Source organism: Asterias amurensis, chromosome 7 (genome assembly GCF_032118995.1).
Source record: "Asterias amurensis chromosome 7, ASM3211899v1".
Classification (NCBI taxonomy): Eukaryota; Metazoa; Echinodermata; class Asteroidea; order Forcipulatida; family Asteriidae; genus Asterias; species Asterias amurensis.
This window is the reverse complement of record NC_092654.1, coordinates 186,651-205,551: the sequence shown is the minus strand read 5'-3', so window position 1 is coordinate 205,551 and position 18,901 is coordinate 186,651. Positions and strand designations below refer to the sequence as shown.

The 18,901-nt window shown below is 37.1% G+C and overlaps 3 protein-coding genes across 9 annotated transcripts in view; 2 read left to right on the top strand and 1 right to left on the bottom strand.

The window, feature by feature from the left end:
* The window catches only part of LOC139940055 (1-phosphatidylinositol 4,5-bisphosphate phosphodiesterase delta-4-like), a 194,005-nt gene that overhangs the window by 21,738 nt on the left and 153,366 nt on the right, over window positions 1-18,901 (bottom strand). For 3 of the 7 annotated variants that reach the window (XM_071936279.1, XM_071936284.1, XM_071936285.1), the window contains exons 1-6: window positions 10,484-10,511; window positions 6,510-6,605; window positions 1,617-1,769; window positions 1,097-1,331; window positions 514-643; window positions 37-164 (exon numbers count right to left, since the gene is read on the bottom strand). In XM_071936279.1, coding sequence (XP_071792380.1) covers window positions 37-164; window positions 514-643; window positions 1,097-1,331; window positions 1,617-1,769; window positions 6,510-6,573 — 710 coding nt within the window. In that variant the 5' untranslated portion in view covers window positions 6,574-6,605; window positions 10,484-10,511. Of the gene's footprint in view, window positions 1-36; window positions 165-513; window positions 644-1,096; window positions 1,332-1,616; window positions 1,770-6,509; window positions 6,606-7,039; window positions 7,177-7,314; window positions 7,474-10,070; window positions 10,243-10,483; window positions 10,512-18,901 lie in introns of those variants that run through there. The other 4 variants (XM_071936283.1, XM_071936280.1, XM_071936281.1 and 1 more) reach the window with 4 other exon arrangements.
* Window positions 10,586-16,312, top strand: LOC139940124 (cyclin N-terminal domain-containing protein 1-like). Its single transcript, XM_071936371.1, has 8 exons — window positions 10,586-10,770; window positions 11,429-11,633; window positions 11,831-11,906; window positions 12,272-12,443; window positions 12,966-13,128; window positions 13,663-13,807; window positions 14,140-14,236; window positions 14,658-16,312. Exons 2-8 carry the CDS (start codon window positions 11,459-11,461, stop codon window positions 14,742-14,744), a joined length of 915 nt encoding a protein of 304 aa, XP_071792472.1. The 5' UTR covers window positions 10,586-10,770; window positions 11,429-11,458; the 3' UTR covers window positions 14,745-16,312.
* Window positions 16,397-18,766, top strand: LOC139940125 (galactose-specific lectin nattectin-like). Its single transcript, XM_071936372.1, has one exon. It carries the CDS (start codon window positions 16,729-16,731, stop codon window positions 17,452-17,454), a length of 726 nt encoding a protein of 241 aa, XP_071792473.1. The 5' UTR covers window positions 16,397-16,728; the 3' UTR covers window positions 17,455-18,766.

Genomic DNA, 18,901 nt, shown 5'->3' with positions numbered 1-18,901 from the left:
CTTTTCTTCAAGAACCAAATAAGGAACGATTCTTACTCTTGGAAGACTTTGACAAGCTCCGGCCTCCTTGTGACCAATCGGTAGAAATTGACAAACTCATCAGCATCTAAGGCTTCGGTGACAGTTTTTCCTTTGGCATCGGTGTGGGTCTGGACATCTGCTTTCTAAAAACAAACAAATAAATACAATTATTTTTGTTCTCGCAATCGTTGAAACTCGTGAGCTAAAATTGACAGATGTTTAGTGGAAACTGCTACTGATGCTTATAATTTGAGTCAACCAAAAGGTCAAATGCAACACTTTCTATACAAAATACCTAAAGGCAGTTCAAATATACAGCTGTGTGAATGTTTTTTTAATGGTTTATTGTGTTCAAATTGTTAGTCATATTTCACATCTGTTGTCATTGTGACTAATCATGGCAAAACCAAAATGTATTTATTTAGAGTGCAGATACATTTGTAGTTTTCTATTTTGGATTCCATTCATGTATCCATTGAGAAGACTCTGTACCTCAAATAACACCTTAGCGTGGCTCTTATCCATCTTAATATTCATCTTCTTGAGTAGTTTCATGCACTCCTCAAAGTCTACCGACCCATCCTGGTTACGGTCCGCCTTCTCAAATGCCTCCTTGATCCAACTTAGGAATTGAGTTAAGGAACAACTCTTAAGTTGGGTTGGAAGAAAAAACATCAAGAAAATTTTAACCAGAACCAAAGTTTCAGCCATACAACAGCTCTGATACGTAACTCTTATAAAGGACAGGGCAGTTTTTCCTGTTGAAAAAAATTAAAAATGATATTGCAACATTTTTGAAGGGCACCAAGGCAATGACCAGGGCATGAGGTTATTGAAGGCAAATACCTCCGTTTGTCTTTGTGAATTAACGGGGGTGATAAACTGTTCGTGTAAGGGTTTGGCCATTTTCCCTGAGTACCTACCTCTATGAGGGAATTATAAATTGAATTGGCCTATTACTGAAAGGCAGTAAGGTAAGGCAATGACCAGGCAATTGCCTCCATGAAGTATTTGAAGATGTCTTTTACAAGTTAAAATCATCACGACTAAGGACATTATCAAATTCAAAGGATACGAGGCCTGTTTGGCTTTGACGTCAACATTCTGTGCTTTCTTCTGTGCCCATCCGAGCCCTTGAACCCACAATCTTGCTTCATCTCGATTCCCAGCAACTAAATTGATGGTGTGGTTCTCTGCTCCCACGATCAGTGAGAAACAATTCTCTTTCTTATACTTGTTTTTCACTTTGCTGTTCTTGAAGGTGTCCGTCTCATGGCCTGTGCGTATCTCATGGATGTCTGTCACAGGTACTATTAGATTAGTGAAAATAAAACCAATAACAATTAACATAGTGCCAAATCTGGGTTATTTTATTTCCTTACCTCCCATTAACATATTTTAAACAGTGGTACAGTTCTACTAGTACTAGTAGATCAGTCAAACAAACTATAATGATATCATCTTGAAAAGCAAGTGGGTGATATTGAATTGTCAGTCGGAGGGTTGAATGAGTACTAAGTATCCTTCATGGTTGCTATTGAATGAGAGAAAGTTATCTAAACTTTGTAGCTACATCCATACTAATCCATACATACTCTTATATCTAGAAGCTGTCTTCTTTGATGGGTGATACTCCAGAACCAGCCCATCATCGCTCAAGACGAACGTCCGATTATACGTCTTGCAACTGTTCTCTCGTATCTTAAGGAACTTGGTTCCTGCTTGTAAGTGTTGCATTACTTGGTTCCCTGATGATAGGAGCAATAAAACCAATCAATGATTAAAAAAACACTAAATTGAGTAAGAAGAAAAATAAATAAAAGAAACAACGGACATCACATGGAAAACAAAACCAAAGATTGACAGTTCAAGTCCATACTATTGCAGGCAACCAATAAAACTAGTACCTTATCAGTTTGAATATGGAGTCTTTCCATCAAAATAACCATTGTGGAAATTTCATATCAGAGCAGAGGAATCGAGAGATATCAGACAACAACAAAACGGGGAACCCGAAAACAAAACTAAAATGACTCACTGTTATTATACGTTGCCTGGCAGAGTCAAGTCAACAAATTCAACTTCAAACTCAAGAATATCAAGTTGAAAAGATGAACATTTCTCATTGTATTTATCAGGTAGGATATTTGGCATTTTGAAAACAAACAAGTACAAACATTTTACTGTACATGAAATATAGACTGTAGTAGACTGGTCAGGCTATTTCATATCGATTTTACTGATTTCTCTAAGGGCATCAAATCCCGGATCCTATTTAACATTATCAGAACTGCAACCATGCAGTCTCCAAATAATGCCAATAAATAATTGGTTATTAATTAACCAGTGAGATTCAAGGTGTGTCATGTTGGACACCCAAGCCCATTTATCTCTTAAATTATGTTCAGACTATTTCAAGGACACCCCTTCCTCAACTAAGACATAATAGTACAGTAAACAGTTAAGAGTCCAGCACTAATCATTTATGTAATCAAACATGTTGGCATTTCAAACATGTTTAAACATTCTGGAAACAAACACTGTGAAGAAGGTGTAACCAAATTCGAACTCCTAAGAACATTTGTCCTAATCAGGCCTTGGGCCTTGCAAACACTGCAAATCACTAGCATCAGAAATTCTCACTTCAAGGGAAATTCCATTTCTCAAGGAAACCGTCCCAACAAGAAATTCCTTGCTCATTTGACACTAAATGTACCGACCCTTAAACATGTTACCACTAGTAACAATCAAAGCATTCATAACCATGACAACCCTCAGTGGATTTGACTTCCTGCCTCTCACTTCCCCTGACTATCTTACTCAGCTTCCTGTCTTAGTTCCAGATTTACTTCTCAAGCTCCACAGACTTCTTTTCTCTTTAATTTCTTCATGGTCTTAAGTGAGACATCTTTCCCCAGAGAGTAAGCCGTAACCATAGAAACGATCCAAACCCATAGGGATGGAGGAAATAAAGTCTGTAGACATCATAGAGTGAGGGGGCCGGGCAAGACTTAAGAAAGGGGGGGAGGTTACCAATTAAAGGAATAAACCATCCATTGTCTACAGATTCAAGACAAACATAATTGTCAAATTAAAAAGAAACCTTCCGTTTGACCTCGAAGCATATGAAAAGACTATAAAAGGTCAAGGAGGTTCTATACTTTGCGAACAGCCAGACAGCTACCTCCTTTAAATATCAAAGTTTAAGAGCAAAAGCCATCACCACATGCTTTTCGTATTTTAAGCAATGCACTCGTAGTCAAAGATAATTTTCGAGACAGCGTACTAATCAGGAAAACCACTGGTAAGAGAGAAATTGACAAACAAACTGTACCTTCAGACACTAAATTAATACAGTGTAATTGAAGATATTTTGTAAGACTGTTCTGCAAAAACCACAACCTTGAAGAACTTGGAGAGAAGAACTTGGATAGAACTTGGAGAGAAAGGCATGCAGATATCTCAACCTTACAGTATACTTACAATATATTTCCTCGTCACTTTCAATGTTCAGTAAACAATCTAGGCCTTTAAATAGAAATTGTATTGCTGGGTGCGGCAAACAACAAAAATCAAACAAGTTTTTTAAAACAAAATGCAATGAGTTTTTATCTTGCCTGCAAGTACAAATTAAATTTAAGTGTATCATTTAACATTGCCAGATCAACGTACTAAATGTAAGGCAGTTAATCTAAAACACTGTGGATAAAAAAAAAAATTATCCAGACAAGAATTAACTGATGACAACAGACAACACTTTCTTTTCTTCATTATTAAATTACTTATGGGGTGAAAATAACATTTTGATTTTTAAATTATTTCTTTTGATATTAGTACCCTCAATGTTGGGAAAAGGGTTCACCATTTTGAAACACTGGTTATCCTAAATGGCTCATGAATTACAGAAAACCACAACAGTAAACATGTAGCACAGCATAAGCTACAGACAGCAAAAGGTCAACTGGAGCTAAGTGCACTCTTAAATCCATTACCGTAACTGCACCATATATGATCTATGTTAATCAATGATTTACTTTATGACTCAATGATTCATTCATCTTCCAGTGTACTACACGTATCACACCGTCTTCGATGTTCAATGATGTTTCACATGGAAAGGGTATCAAATTGTACACATTGTACAGGCTTTGACAAAATTTTATTGTGAGGTAGCGAGTTGTAATTTTGTCCGCACTTTAATGAAGACTCCATCTTTTGTATTGTAAAATGAGCGCATCACAAAACTGAATATGACCTTGGAGCCCTATTTAATTTTGTACAGTAAGTAATGCTGAGGCATCCTCCACCGACTATTATAATATATTCAGTGTTACCATGGAATTCTACCTCCATGGTGTTATCAAGGCATGAAAGATCTTGCATGCTGAACTGAGAAGGGTACCTTTCGTCTAATTCATTTAACTTTGCCTTTTACTGACCTACATCTCATGTTTGTATTACAGCACTACTGGCGACATAGAAACTGCACCTCACAAGGAAATTGTACATAATTAATTCTACAGTACAAGCGCTTCATTTTGTCGGATATGGGCAACTATGATCCCTCCAACGCAGCAACCCTGAACCTTCTTCCCCTTGTTAAAATCAGGGTTGTATTTTTAACATAATGGTTCCATGGTTCAACCCACAATTACATCGCATCACATCAGGAGTAATACTAGAAGCTTTCTACCCACATCGTGTATAACGAGTGATTATTACAGAGTAAAACAGCCCTAAGTGAAATGTCAAAGCTAATAATTAATCTAAAAGTGTCATACATGTACCTCCTGTATATGTTTCTACCTGATAGTGCTAAGTACCCACGTACTTTACGCATAAGATAAGGTCCTTGAATTACAGCTAGAATCCTGTTCGTCATGTTTTCATTCAATCTTGAAAGTGGTAACTGTTGATGTGAATTAAGGTATTTTGAGATTGCCTCGCAAATATAACTTGGTGAAAGCTCCTAACCCATCTGGCCCATAAATTCCACAGGAGACTGTGGGGACAACTACTATGGGGCCCGGGTTTCCATAATACTAGTTGACAACAACTTTGTGACAGCCTATGAAAAAAATCACGGTTTCTACTTCATGTGTTTTGTAAATTGTATTACATGTATAATTTAAATCAGCCCCTCACAAAAGCTGAACCTAATTCTGTACCCCTTTAACTTCATTCTGTTGTAGCTTGTTTGTGTATACGTGCTGATAGCTGTTGCTAAGTGCTAGGGAGTAGTCAGTAACTTCCTGTACTCATCATATATACTGAACTCATACTGACCGTCCAAGGCCTTCTATCAACTTTACAGGTCAATGTCAATGCATTATCACCAAGTACATTTTTCCTGATGAGTGATGATAGTAACAGACATGGGTTTCAACTTTTGAGAACTATGGCCAACTTGAGTCGAATAGTGTTGACTTTATAAATGATTGCCCAAGTTGATGTGATTACTACGTGTATACATGGTCCCTTGTGTTGGAAAGTGGAAGCTTTAAGGATGTGAGTGAAATAATGGAGGAACTTCCTCTGCGATGAATGAAATAATAATGTGCAGGAAAAGAATTCATGGTACTCATTAAATCATTCTTAAATTCTGCAGGATAGTGAATAATAAGAAGAGTTTCATTCCTTTCTCACTTGGCTGGTTGTTTCTAGGAGAGTGGGCGTGGCATGCTGGACTCCAGTGTTATCATTGGGGGGGGAGGGTTCAATAAACACCCTCATCCAGTCAAAACACAATTGGACTTTCTTCCATTATAATAATTCATTGTCACAACTGTTCACTTTTTACAAATGGTGAATGGCACTTGGATTTTATAGCCTTTCTGAATGTTGAACCTTGAACCTTGACATTTCCCAACCCCACCCTGTTTCCTACTGAACATAAATATTTCCTCTGTCACTTGTGAAATGACTAACCACTACATGTATACATGGGTTCTTCCACCATGATGATACAAGGCAACTTTTGATAATTTATCACACAGGCACCAACTAAGTCAATGTTATGATTTATCTGTACATGTATACACTACTGACTTAAGTGATTAGTTGATTGTAGCTATAGCAACCCAAATTAATCATCTGATTAGAATGGATATTAATACCACAGCAAATATGACTGGGAATTTAATTCAATTATCTTTCAATTTCACGGAGCTTCAAGTATGTGACTGTGTTATGGAGAACTGAAACTGCAGACACATTATAACAGATGAAATAATTTCAATTTGAAAGCAAATGGTTGTACCCCAGCAATGTTTGCCATTTCCCCACAACTAGTTTTCAAGAACTAATCTGCTTATTCTAAAAGATTCAATCAAATAAATCATTCATTTTATTTTGTGAAAAAAAACCCAGTTTTTATGTTCTTTGTCTGTTGTACTTTGATTGTAATTTTTGGGCAAAAGACTAAAACAATTCAAATGTTTTTCCCTGCAAGAAAACAAATTTATCTATGAATGTTTTTGAAAGCTTACCATCTGCATCAGCTCCATTCCTCTCTGTCTTGCTTTTACGGCTCCGCTTCGAAAGGAAGTTCATTTTGAAAGCTCAGTCAACAGTTACTTGAATATCTGTGAAAAGAAAATAGTTTACTTCAAGATTAATTTACAATAAAAAAAGCACATTGAAGTAAAAGTTCCTGTTTGGTTAAAACTTAACACAGCTTGCATTCTCCATCTCTCCAGCATCTCTCCAGCATTGTCAAACATTTCATCAAATTTGGTCACATGAAAGAAAAATTTAAACAAGGTGTATATGTTTTGCTAGGAACTGTTCATGAACAGTAATCAAATTTGCCAGCCGAGGTCTTTTTCTCATCGTTGACAGCATTTTTAATGAAATATTTTATTAAAGAGGATTGGTTTTGGTAATCTATGTTCACCCAAATTAAAACGAATCAATGTTGTTTCTGAACATTTACAATCGGGTAGCTTGTCTATAAGTACATGGTGTTTACTGTCAGCGAGTTTGACCACAATGGACATTATACACTACAACTGCATACCTTTGCCCTTAAATAACACACAACAACATCAATACACAGTTTCCACCCTAAATAATATCAGAGCCTTGATGTTACAATGTATTGTATTAACGATACACATACTGAGTGGGTGATTCCTTCACTATGGTGTGCGAGTGCAGATCAAGTACTAAGCAATACAGCAGGGTAAACACAAACAAGTCCCCAGTCATAGAACACACACACTGTGCACAAACACAACTGATTCACACATAAATGTGTACCATTCAACACTAAGTCTGGACTAGACAACTCACCAACATAAACCCAGAGTGTTCAGTTTTCTCCACTCCCACCTTAGTCACCTGTCAACTGACTGAAACCTATCTAGAGCAATGATCTATACCCAAGCATGCACACACAGTCACAGCTTCAGACACAAAGTCTCTAACTGAATAGGCCTAAGAATGATTAACACCCCTAGTAGCCTTATCAGTAATAAGAACAGTGATCATGGACTTTCCTGTCAACTGCCCACTCAGAAAGTTCAGGGACACAATCGAAACCACAAACTACAAAATCATCAGAGAATTTTAAAACCCATACCCCTTGATCACTCATGCAAGACCTCTGTTTGGAAAACACCCACAAGAAGCTTCTATTCAGCTGACCTTGGTTAGCAGGTCACGCACTGCATGTCAACTGAGACACTCCTACTTTGCACAGTGTACAAGTTTGCAGTTATGCAGTTATAAACACAAAGCACTGTTTGCAATTTGTAAACAGTCTGTAGCATAGTCCAATAGGCCTACACTGTCATAACAAAACGTTAGTGTTGCAGAAAATTATGCAGTATTGACACTTTTTGTAATGATAAAAGAACGGTGTAAGACCTGTGTTCCTGTCTTGTCTCAGGAGATAATTTGTACCTGGGCCTGATTCGTTCTGATCAGGGGGAGGCATTTCTATTTCAAGGGGCACCAAGGCAATGACAAAAACTGTCCCATAACACGCTTTAAAATATATGCAGTTTCTCTCAAACAATATTCTCTCTTAGCCAAATTGTTGTGAGCATTGTTGGGTTATGTTTTTATTCTGTACTGAATGCTACAATACAAATTACAGCTAATAGGCCTACCATCCTCTCAAAACTAATTAAAAATAACATTATGTAATTACTCATTAAGCCACAGCGTAATATCCCACAGAGTTCTCATTGATTGTTTTATTCCTATATCACAAAGCACTGCAGGTCACACTCTGCTATTCAGGAGTTGTTGAAGGTCCCCAGTTAAATCAATATTATGTAAATTAGTCTCAGAGCAATTTACACAATTGGTTTTACAAAAGTGTAAAGTCTGTAATTTCCAAGCGCTTTGGCCTAAATGTTTTCAATTCAATAGGGGGGTCTAACTCCACTATCTAACCAACCTATCGTTGATAACATCTTAGATTCTGAGGTTAGAGAGACTCAGCTACGGCCAAACAAAATATTTGGCAGTGTAAATATCTCTTAGTGTAAATCTAACTCAATTCCCGGTGGGAAAGCTTGATTGTGACACAATTTAATATTCATAAAGAGGAGAGCACAGATTGTTAACAGTAATTTGCAATTCAATGGATCGACAGGCAGAGCCTAAATGGGTCAATAAATAGGCCATGGTTTTTGCACTGGTTGTAAACTGAACCATGAAACCTGTGTTATCACATGTTTACAAAAGAGACACAGAGCCAGGAATTTCTGCAGGCATGATTTGTGCATAATGAGGTCAATTGAAGAAAACATAATTAAATAAAGAAAGGGAAAGGGGAAGAGGGTTGAAATTTGTTCAGTTGTTATTTCTGCGACTTGATTTTCAAGTAAGTGTATTTGTAATGTGATTTCTCATTTATGCCGAGTCTTGTACAAACACATCCTACCTACCAAGATAGTGAACAATAGAATGTGAGGTTTGTTTTTTAATCAAGATTGGGGTCCATATAATCCATATTGCTATGTGTATGTGTTTGTGCATACAGTTAGTAAGCATGCAACGTAACACTGTTTTTAATAATAAAGGGCCTAGACAACCTATAATGAAGTCCTATTGCCACTGCCTCCCACTATAATACCGGGGAGTGGGGAGCATGAACTCTATGCTCATATGCCAGTGCCATCTCCGCCCATCGCTGTGGATGAAACTTTACAAAGCGCCAGGATGACATGAGATAAAACCTGCGCCTTTCTAGGACGCAGTTGTAAAATAATCCCAATGGTGGCAGAAACCACTGATGCCAGATTTGGATTGGTTTTTACAAGGAATGTTTTTTTTCTATTGGAGAGATCAGTTCGATTCATTCAACAATGAAATTGAGAGAAGTCATCATCATCAACGAACAATACAGTTGCAAACTGCTCAAGTATCATTTTGCACTTTGCGTTAATCAAGTTAGGACACCTGGTTCAAGGAATATCTGGGCTAATCATTAAGAGTTACTGTTCCTTGTCTCGTCATTGTACGATACAAATGGGCCCTAACTCTGGCACATGGCTGATGTGTGTGTGTGTCATGATACCCGAACGATGTAACAAGAGTCACACAGACACCCCCCCCCCCCCCCCCCCGACTGCTGCAACTTGGATTTAACTCATACTCATTCGAAGAGGTTCAGCCATGCCGAGTGGTAGTGGCACTCTGTGATTGCTGCGTACCATTGTTTTACCACAATTTCGTAAACCAAATATTGATACCTTACTTTGCAACGCCTGAAATCACGTTATATCATTTGACATGTTTGAAACTAAATAATGAATACAGAAGTTGATAAAATATTTAAAGATAATAAATAGATTGGTTGCAATTTATGAAGGTTTGTCAGCCAGCCCAAAGTAAAGTTGAACCATAATGATGGAGGTAACTAAACTAATTGCTTTAATTCACTTCTCAGTATTACTTGAACACCACACTAAACTAATCAAAACATGCGTTTATAATATAGCTAACTAGCAATTCTGTGAATTACACACATAAATGTCATGCCACTGCACTGTCAGTAGTCACTGCTTTTGTGTGGTTGTGGTTTGTGAGCTTACCTTAAATTCTCTGTCTATTACTACTACGTAATTAATCACTCCAAAGATTCAGTCACACAGTGATTGGTTATTTATGAAGCATGAAAGAAATTAAATCCAACTTAATGCACTGTCAACTCGTAAAATAGAGACACTCAATGAACGTGCAACCATGCAACCGATCTACCACCCACACTGCGCTGTCCGTATACATAACACGCTATTGAATGAGTGAACTTTCAAGTGTGTGCTGTTCGTTGCTTGTGAGCGTTTGATATTGAAATTGTGTCAATAATACAGAAAGTAAATAATGGAACGTCCTTCAAAACGCTATAGGTCAAGGGGTATGGTCATATCTACTGGTTTCTGGAGGATAAATAAACAATTAATGGCAAATAAAGTTACAAAAAGCATAAAGTGAAGTCATGACTTACGGCTTACGGTGTTGTCGAGCTCTCTGCCCTCCAACATCAAAATAAAATATTTTAATACCGCCCTCTCGTGTTTTACAAAACTTTTTGGACAGTCGCCCCCCCCCCCAAAAAAAAACAACCTTTGCGCGTACACTAGGTTACTGTCATTTTTGTCGTTTTTGGTCGTTTATATCTTGCATTTGACATGAAAAAGATGGCTCAGTGAGGATGGAGGCTCTTTGTATTTTACTGTCGAGGTATCCGTGATGCAAGCAAGCAGGAGGCGTCTTGAACCATTTTTAAATTAGGTACGTAACTCAACTGTGTAGGGTAGGGGGACTGTAGTGTGAAGTGTGTTGCTGCACTGCTGTAGGCATGGTAGGCCAAGTGCTTTTTGTTTTTAAATTGAAAGACAAAAGTGTTACACAATACGCCAATGATGATAGCAATACTCAATGTTTACTTACTTATAATGTCAAAGTAATAATTGGTTTTAGTCCACTGGTTGTGTTGTATTGTGTAACTAACACTAAACAGACTAAGTGAAATATAAAATAACGTCCTTTTTGGGTAGATCTTAATCATAACAACAAACAAACAACCGACAATTTAGCAAAAAAGCAAAGGTAACAAAAATTACATTGATAATGATAGTGACCAAGTAATACCACTTATTTTAATAGCTCAGGAAACCCTTGCTTCTGGCATTTGTAATGCAAAGAAAAGTGAAGGCTACTGCAACCACTACGTACCAGTGAGTGCAGGTAGAATAAAGTGGGATAATGATGTTTTAATTTGATATCAAAAATTTATCTAACCATTATTTTGGGGCAGGGGCACCCCACTGATCACCGGTATGTCACTGGCTAGTTTACTTAGTAATTGTGTGTTATGTATGTAGTTATAAAAGTGCATACTAAAAATCAATCAATACATCTTTTTACATAACACATCTTCATTTTAAAGGTGTTGGTTTCAATAGACTTTCATCACACCATGGACAACGACTCAATATTTGGCACTCCTCCAGAGCCAGTTTTTAATCTGAAGGGAAGTTGTCTGTCTTCGGAACTCCTTGAAGACTTGTTGTATGTGCAGGCAACGCACAATGAAAAGACTGCCCAAGCTGCTACCAGTGCAGATGGGGCTTTCAAGCAAGGCACCATTGCAGGTAAACAATGTCTCTGTTTGAACAGCCACAGTCAACTCCCCTCCCCCTCCCCAACTTGGTCAAAATGATCGTAGGAAGAAACATTTTCTTTTCTACTTTTGTGCTGCATGAGATTTGTGATTTGTATTATTAGGTAAGATTTATTTTCATATTTTTTGCTGGAAAAATATTAAAATATATGAAATTTCTCTGAACAGAAATGATTTTCCTAATATGTGAGAGGTTTAACCAGCCTGCCGAGTCACGCTATCTGGCCTTGGACATTTTCGACAGGTAAGAAAGATCCTTGTGATTAAACGGTTTGTGTGTTACTACTGCAAAAAAAACATACCAAAATATTCAGCAGCAACAGGCAAGCCCTACCACCCCAAACCCTCAGTTTGTGACCACTGCAAAAAACAAATCATTAGTAGCAGCAACAGGCAGACCCTACCCAAAACTCGGATGATGTGGGTTGAGCTAAACTTGAAGAGATTGCATTCCCAGAACATCAAGCCCCTTTTCAACTCAGGATATGATTTTCTGATATAAAGCAGGCACCAAATGGAAACAATTTTAAATGTTTGGGCATACCTCTGTTAATTTGTTAAGCTTTTCCTTTCTCAACTGGTTTCTAAAATGACTTATTTTTTGCAAAGGTTTATGAGTGAATATGTCCGTGTTCACTACAAGAAAATTCAATCAGGCGATAAAGACAGACAGAAGAAAGTGAAGACTTGGAAAACCTTCATGCAGAAACTGAAGAAACAAGTGAAGCTATTCATGGTCTCCTGTGTACAGATTGCTAGCAAAATGTGCTCTCATTATAAGGTGACAAACCATTCAAATAAAACTACCCTCTAGTACATAAATCTTTGTTTGTTTGTTTGTTTGTTTGTTTGTTTGTTTTCCTCAGACTATATTGCTCTCTTGATGGATGCAGGGCCCTAAGGAAACAGTTTCTGTATTGATGAGGCTACTCTAGCTGCTAAAATAAAACGGCAAACAATAAAAACAATGATTTAAGGAATTCTACAGTTTATGTTTCAAATAACTTACATGTTACATGAAAGTTTGTTTGTCTCCAAAGGTTTTGAACTTGTGTATGCCTTGATTACAGTCATTGTTTCTAGAATTTGTATCAAAGTATATTTTAAAAACAGATCATGACATTACAACTACAGTAATAATAGAGAAGAAAATGGCAATTATATCTATACCTCCTTGCTCTATGGTCTGACCTCGAAACAAACCATCATACAAACCCAGGCTGAGAACTTGCTGGAAACAGTCCTACTTATATTACACAAAACCTAGTTTGAAAGATACATCTTATCATCTTTTCTCTTATAGATCTTGACATGTCGTAAGTGCAGTAGATTTCTTCTAGATTCAGGTCTTGGTTGTACTTCAACTACCATCTTAAAGACAGAGCTAACAGTCCTTAAGACCTTAGACTACAGGGTCTATGGTCTCTCTCCTCTCACCTACATCGAGACACTCCTCGAGATCATGGGTAAGTTTTACAGCCTGGATAATTCATCATAAATTTATTTCCATCCTGCTGTTATTTCCAATAACTCACCTAAGCAACCTGTGAGAATTACTTCCATGGGAAATTAGAAGTAGTGATTGCAAACTGCTTACCAACAAAAAGGACCTATGGTATAAATGAAACAAATAGTTAATGGTCTGACTTTAAAAACCCTAGCGGAGTCTTTCTCAAGGCTCTGCTAGGGTTGAATCATCAGGTCCCTCAACTCTTTTTGCAGAATGACATCCAAGTAAAGCATCCCATTGTGGTTATCTGCTGCTGATGCCTTTGACAGCATTTCAGATGAAACTTTTTCTCATGTTATAATAAATTTATAAGCCATTTTGAGATATGGCGGACACAAAACTACAACACTATAGGGTTTGGGTAAATTTGTGTGTATACACCCAAACCAAACAGTACAGTCCTATTACGTCCGCCATACCTCAAAAAGGCTTATGAGCTTCCAGATTGAAAACAATAAATTTGTTGATGTTTACTTCATCCTATCTTGAGGCCACAATGATGAGACAACAAGCATCAAGATCCTACATGAGACCAGTCTGAAAGTCATGGATCTCGCCTACCTCAGAAGGAACGTCGTGTATGAAAAACTCTTCCAAGTGGCTACCGGTGAAAGTAGCGGTTACCAAGAGGATAGGTAAGACATGTGACTAGGTTAAAGAAGAATTTCTACTTCAAACCTGGTCAGTCAAAATCTTGATCTTTACGTGGTGGAGTGTATCAGACCCTTTGCTTATGCTGTCTTGCATCACTGAGTGCAACACGATTGAAATATGTATGAGTGTATATTGCCATTTACAGCTTTTGGCAAACTAGAAGTGTTCCTTTGAACTACGTGAAGGCGCTTGACCACGAGATGACACAACTCAAGGAGTGTGTTGGAGTAACAATTTTATTCTTGTAAATCTCTGTTTTCAAGAGTCAAAAAAATCCTAATCTCAGAACGCCATTACTTATTTTCTTTGGTAGGGAGAAGTTTGCTTTAGTAGAGCATGATGCGATGTTCTTTGCTTCAGCGATCATTGGTGCTGCATCTTATGTGATTGATAAGAACTCTAGCGACAAGGTAAGTTAATACAACTCTGGCATTTAGAGAACTTTCAGCATTATATTAGCTTTCAAACAAAAACCATTTACAGTTTATTTGACTTGGTTGGGAATAATTTAGCCTTAACCCTAAAAACAAGCACGCGTGTCCATCGCCATAAAGATGTTCATCAAGAAAATGTTGTTCTGAGATTTGTTGTACTAGGCAAATGTCAGGCAGGGAACCAGTCACTACTATAGTAAACTAAATGGTAGGTCGGTTGGTAACCATTTGTGCTAAGCAGATTGGGCTCTGTGCTTCTCTCTGAGCCTCTAATAAGACAGATCCAGTGCTTACAAACAGTCCTCCTCAGGTTATACGCTTAACCAAATGTGTAAGTACAGTTAATTTGCACTTAGCATGATCATGTTTAGCAATTTAACATTTTGTATACTTTCAGGTGATTAGCCATGTTGGTCGGATCACATGTATACCAGTGACTGATATCCTACAGTTTGCCACAATCTTAGTGGAAAACATTCTCTGAAGAACGATGTTCAAGTCAAAACTCACATCTTTGGCTGCCTAGGACTGCTTGCCTACCGTAAAAGGCCCGGAATGTTCAAGTCAAAACTCACATCTTTGGCTGCCTAGGACTGCTTGCCTACCGTAAAAGGCCCGGAATGTTTAATGTCAATTATTTGGGTCTATACTCTCTAAATCCGCTTTCCAAATCCTTAACGAGGTTCAATTTCATGGAGCTGTTTAATAAATAACTCAATCTTTGTGGTGTGAAGAACATGTAAGTCTATGGGCCAGCAGCCGATTTCACAAAACTTAACGTAACTGCGTAAGTCCACTTGCGCAACGTTTATGGCGCAACTTATGCCATAAACGTTGCGCAAGTGGACTTACCCAGATGCGTAAAGTTTTGTAAAATTGGCTGCAGGTCAGTTCTCCAGTAAGCAGTAAACAGTGCAGTGAGAACATTTCGGTGATCTCTAGTGTTTTAAAGTAAATCAAGTTAATTCGGAAAAATATTTTTGAAAGTATTTTATTTGATTGAGGGATAGTAGAATAACTTGAAGTAGAAAGACACAAATTAACATAAACTATTTTAAATTAAGTTTTAAAGTTTGTAAAAACCTTTTCCATTCAAACCTTTTTAAATCCCAACATTTTAACCGAGGGGTGTTGTAATTGTTTGAAATATTTACAAAGAGAAAATTTTGTTAATTTATTATATCTATTTATTATAGTTTCTTATATATTTATTATCTTGTTCAGAGTTAGCAACTTTTGGATGTTTATCACTTGTTTATTTATGACTTATATTAATTAATTTGTAATTGAAGGTAATTAAACATTACTGTAGTTGTTATACAGATAGTATTTAATTTCTCAAAAGTATGTAAAATAGATTCAAAAGTTTAAACTAGTTATCAATTTAAGAAACAAAAGAACAATGATCGGAAGAGCCCACTCACTGCACCTGTAACTTTCAAGGTGTGCCCCCAAACAAAAACCACTTCAACAAGTAGTTCTCCATTTTAAAAGAACAATGACAATTGTTGTAAATGCTTATTTGATGGCTCATTTGATCAAAATGAATATTATTATTTATTTACAATAAACCATTCTACATTAATGGTCATCGGTGAATGCTAATGGATCATTAAAGGAACACGTTGCCTTGGATCGGTCGAGTTGGTCTTTGGAAAGCGTTTGCAACCGTTTTTTATAAAATGCATATGGCTGGAAAGATCTTGTAAAAGTAGAATACAATGATCCACACAAACATGCCTCAAAATTGCGTGGTTTTCCCTTTACCTCGTCGACTAACACGTCGGCCATTTATGGGGGTCAAAATTTTGACTCCCATAAATGGCCGAACGTGTTAGTTCGCACAGTAGAAGGAAAACCACGCAATTTCGAGGCAAACTTGTGTAGATCATTGTATTCTACTTTTAAAACATCTTTCCAGCCATATGCATTTTATAAAAAACGGTTACAAAGGCTTTTGTTTTGACCAACTCGTCCGATCCAAGGCAACGTGTTCCTTTAACTTTGAATGCACTTTTTGAATAAAAAGACAAAGTTGAGCGAGTACATCAACAGTTTATTATTGTAAGTGTTGATATTATTATCAATATCTGCTTTTGTTGTCAGAGGAAAACCCACCCAGTCTGGTAAAATGACCTTTTATGAATGACTTTGTTGAATATTTAATATTTATTAATGATATGGATGGTAAGACTATAATGGGCAGATTACCAGTAACTTAACAGTTAAATAATCAATGGGATATTTCTGACAGGACAATATAAAACCCCAAGTCAAGTAGAGTACCAACATATTCACCACTACAGTACACTAATTCTTTGCATGTGCAACATCTACACAACAGTTGTTTTGGTCTTACTTGGATGCTGCAAATTATCTATCGCGTTTATAAAACCAACTTGTCTTAGTTCTGTTAAGACCCTAGTCTAACTCTGATCCGAATCTGTGGGTAACTTGAACAGTACACCATGCATCTGATAACTCTGACTGGCGGATTTCTGCTGTTGATGTTTGGTAGATCCATCATTGGTGAAAGTGGTTGTCCGTTAGGCTGGAGGCAGTTTGATCAGTCTTGCTACATGATGGTTATCGACAGGCCACTAGGGTGGTCTGATGCTCAACAGGCATGCCATGATGTAGATAGTCAGCTTAGCATAGCAAACTCACAATCTGAAGATCAATTCATGCATTCCTTGCATTTAGAGCTAATTCAAGATCAATCATTTGACCATCGCAATGTATGGCTGGGCTGCATGAACTCAGCCAGCGATGGGTTGGTATTCTTTGATGGTGGTCAGCATGACTACATGAATATGCAAGATGGACAAGATTTCAATGCTACAAACTGTTGCTGCCTTAAGTACAAACATGGTCAGTGGGCTCTGTTAGGATGCCAACTAAAGAGAAGTTTTATATGCGAGAGAAAAATGTGTACCCCACCAAGACGCTGCTTCAGTGTCAACCCTGCAAGCTTTGATGATCAAGCCACACCCTACTGTCTGCTCGGCCACACCTTCAAGGAAACCATCATCAAGAACCCCATACAGTGCTGCCTGGCTTGCTCCAAGGATCCCAACTGCCGCTCCTTCAACCTGTCTGGGAAGATGTGCCAACTCAACAATGTCACCATCTCACAGGTTAATGCTGGAAATAACGTGATGGAGAACTGTGTCTACTATGAAATGAGTGAGTAAGAGATCATATATCGGACTGATTGCTCATCGTTGTATCATTGTACAACACAAATTGACTTCTTATTATAGAAGCAGATGTTAATTTTGTGATACATAACAGCACATTATCTGATGATGTCCATTGCAAAGGATCAGTGCTTTCTTTGAACCAGAGATGTGGTTGAAATCACTATCTTGCAGGGTTTTTAAACATCAAACTTCAGATGCAACTTGTAAATATATAGCAGGCATTTTTAGGCACCTTTAAACATGTTATCAAAACAACTTACACTATTGCTATTACTCTGTTTATTGCGACTTAAACCTTACTGAAGAGTATGCAGCACCGATGGCAAAATCAGCATAAAGATTTCTAATTATTCACATCAGAAAGATTGCATTTGGCAACAGTATGAACACTTTTATTCAGTCTCCAAGATTTATCTTACAAAAACCATTAGATTGTATTATACAATGATGCTCCCCAAGCTTTGATTGGCCTTACTTCAGATTATACTTCTTATTAAATTGTGATTAATAAATAATTATATCTTGTCTTTAAGAAAAAAAAAAAAAAGTATTTTGTGTGGCACTAAAAATATCATAAAATGGCCGGAAAAAAAAAAAAAAAAAAAATTGTGTGTCTAAATTTGACTTCTTTAAGCAGTATGATTACAGTGCTCTGAATATAATTACACCAAACATAAAGGGAAAAAAAAGAGCAATAACTTGAGCATATAATAATCATGTAAATGATTTTTGAATTATATGAAAGGAAATTCAGAAGACATTTTTTGTTATGTTACTTGTTATGCTCTAAAACAAAATCTTCAAGGTAATCATATAGTTGTACTATACTTCTTATACTAAGGCACTTTATCTAAACTTTTCCCGGATAACTTGCGGAAAAGTTTTCCCGCAGCTAATTTGCTATCCCTCAACAAAATATTGTGCATTCTGTATAAACTCCATGAACAGTTTTTAGGAAAGTTGTGCCATTTGTTTAATATTGGTTAAACCGCACACACTTAGATTTTGCTATCTACTGGGAGCCAGCAGTTGTTCCCAAATGGTTTCGGGAAAACCCTTCCACAAGTTGTCCGGGGAAAGTTTTGACAAGGTGCCTAAGAAAGGACTCCAAAAACAACTTGCAAAATAACCTAATTATTCTTCTCTAAGAAGGACTTCTGAACAACATCAAAACCTATAGGGGTCATTCACTTCTGTATGAATCATCACCATACGCCCACACATGACTAATTTTGCTGATTTTTCTCAGTGAAAATTTCTGGAGAAATAAAATACTGTATTCCGGTCATGCTTCTCCATTGACCTTTACTGTCATGTAGAATTTGTCAAATCTTCCCGCCATTTGTGATTGCAGTCGCCATAGGAACAAGCCACTATGGTTTTTAGGCTTCAGAAAAATATAATAAATAACTTTGGCTTACAATTCTTTCTAGTTTTG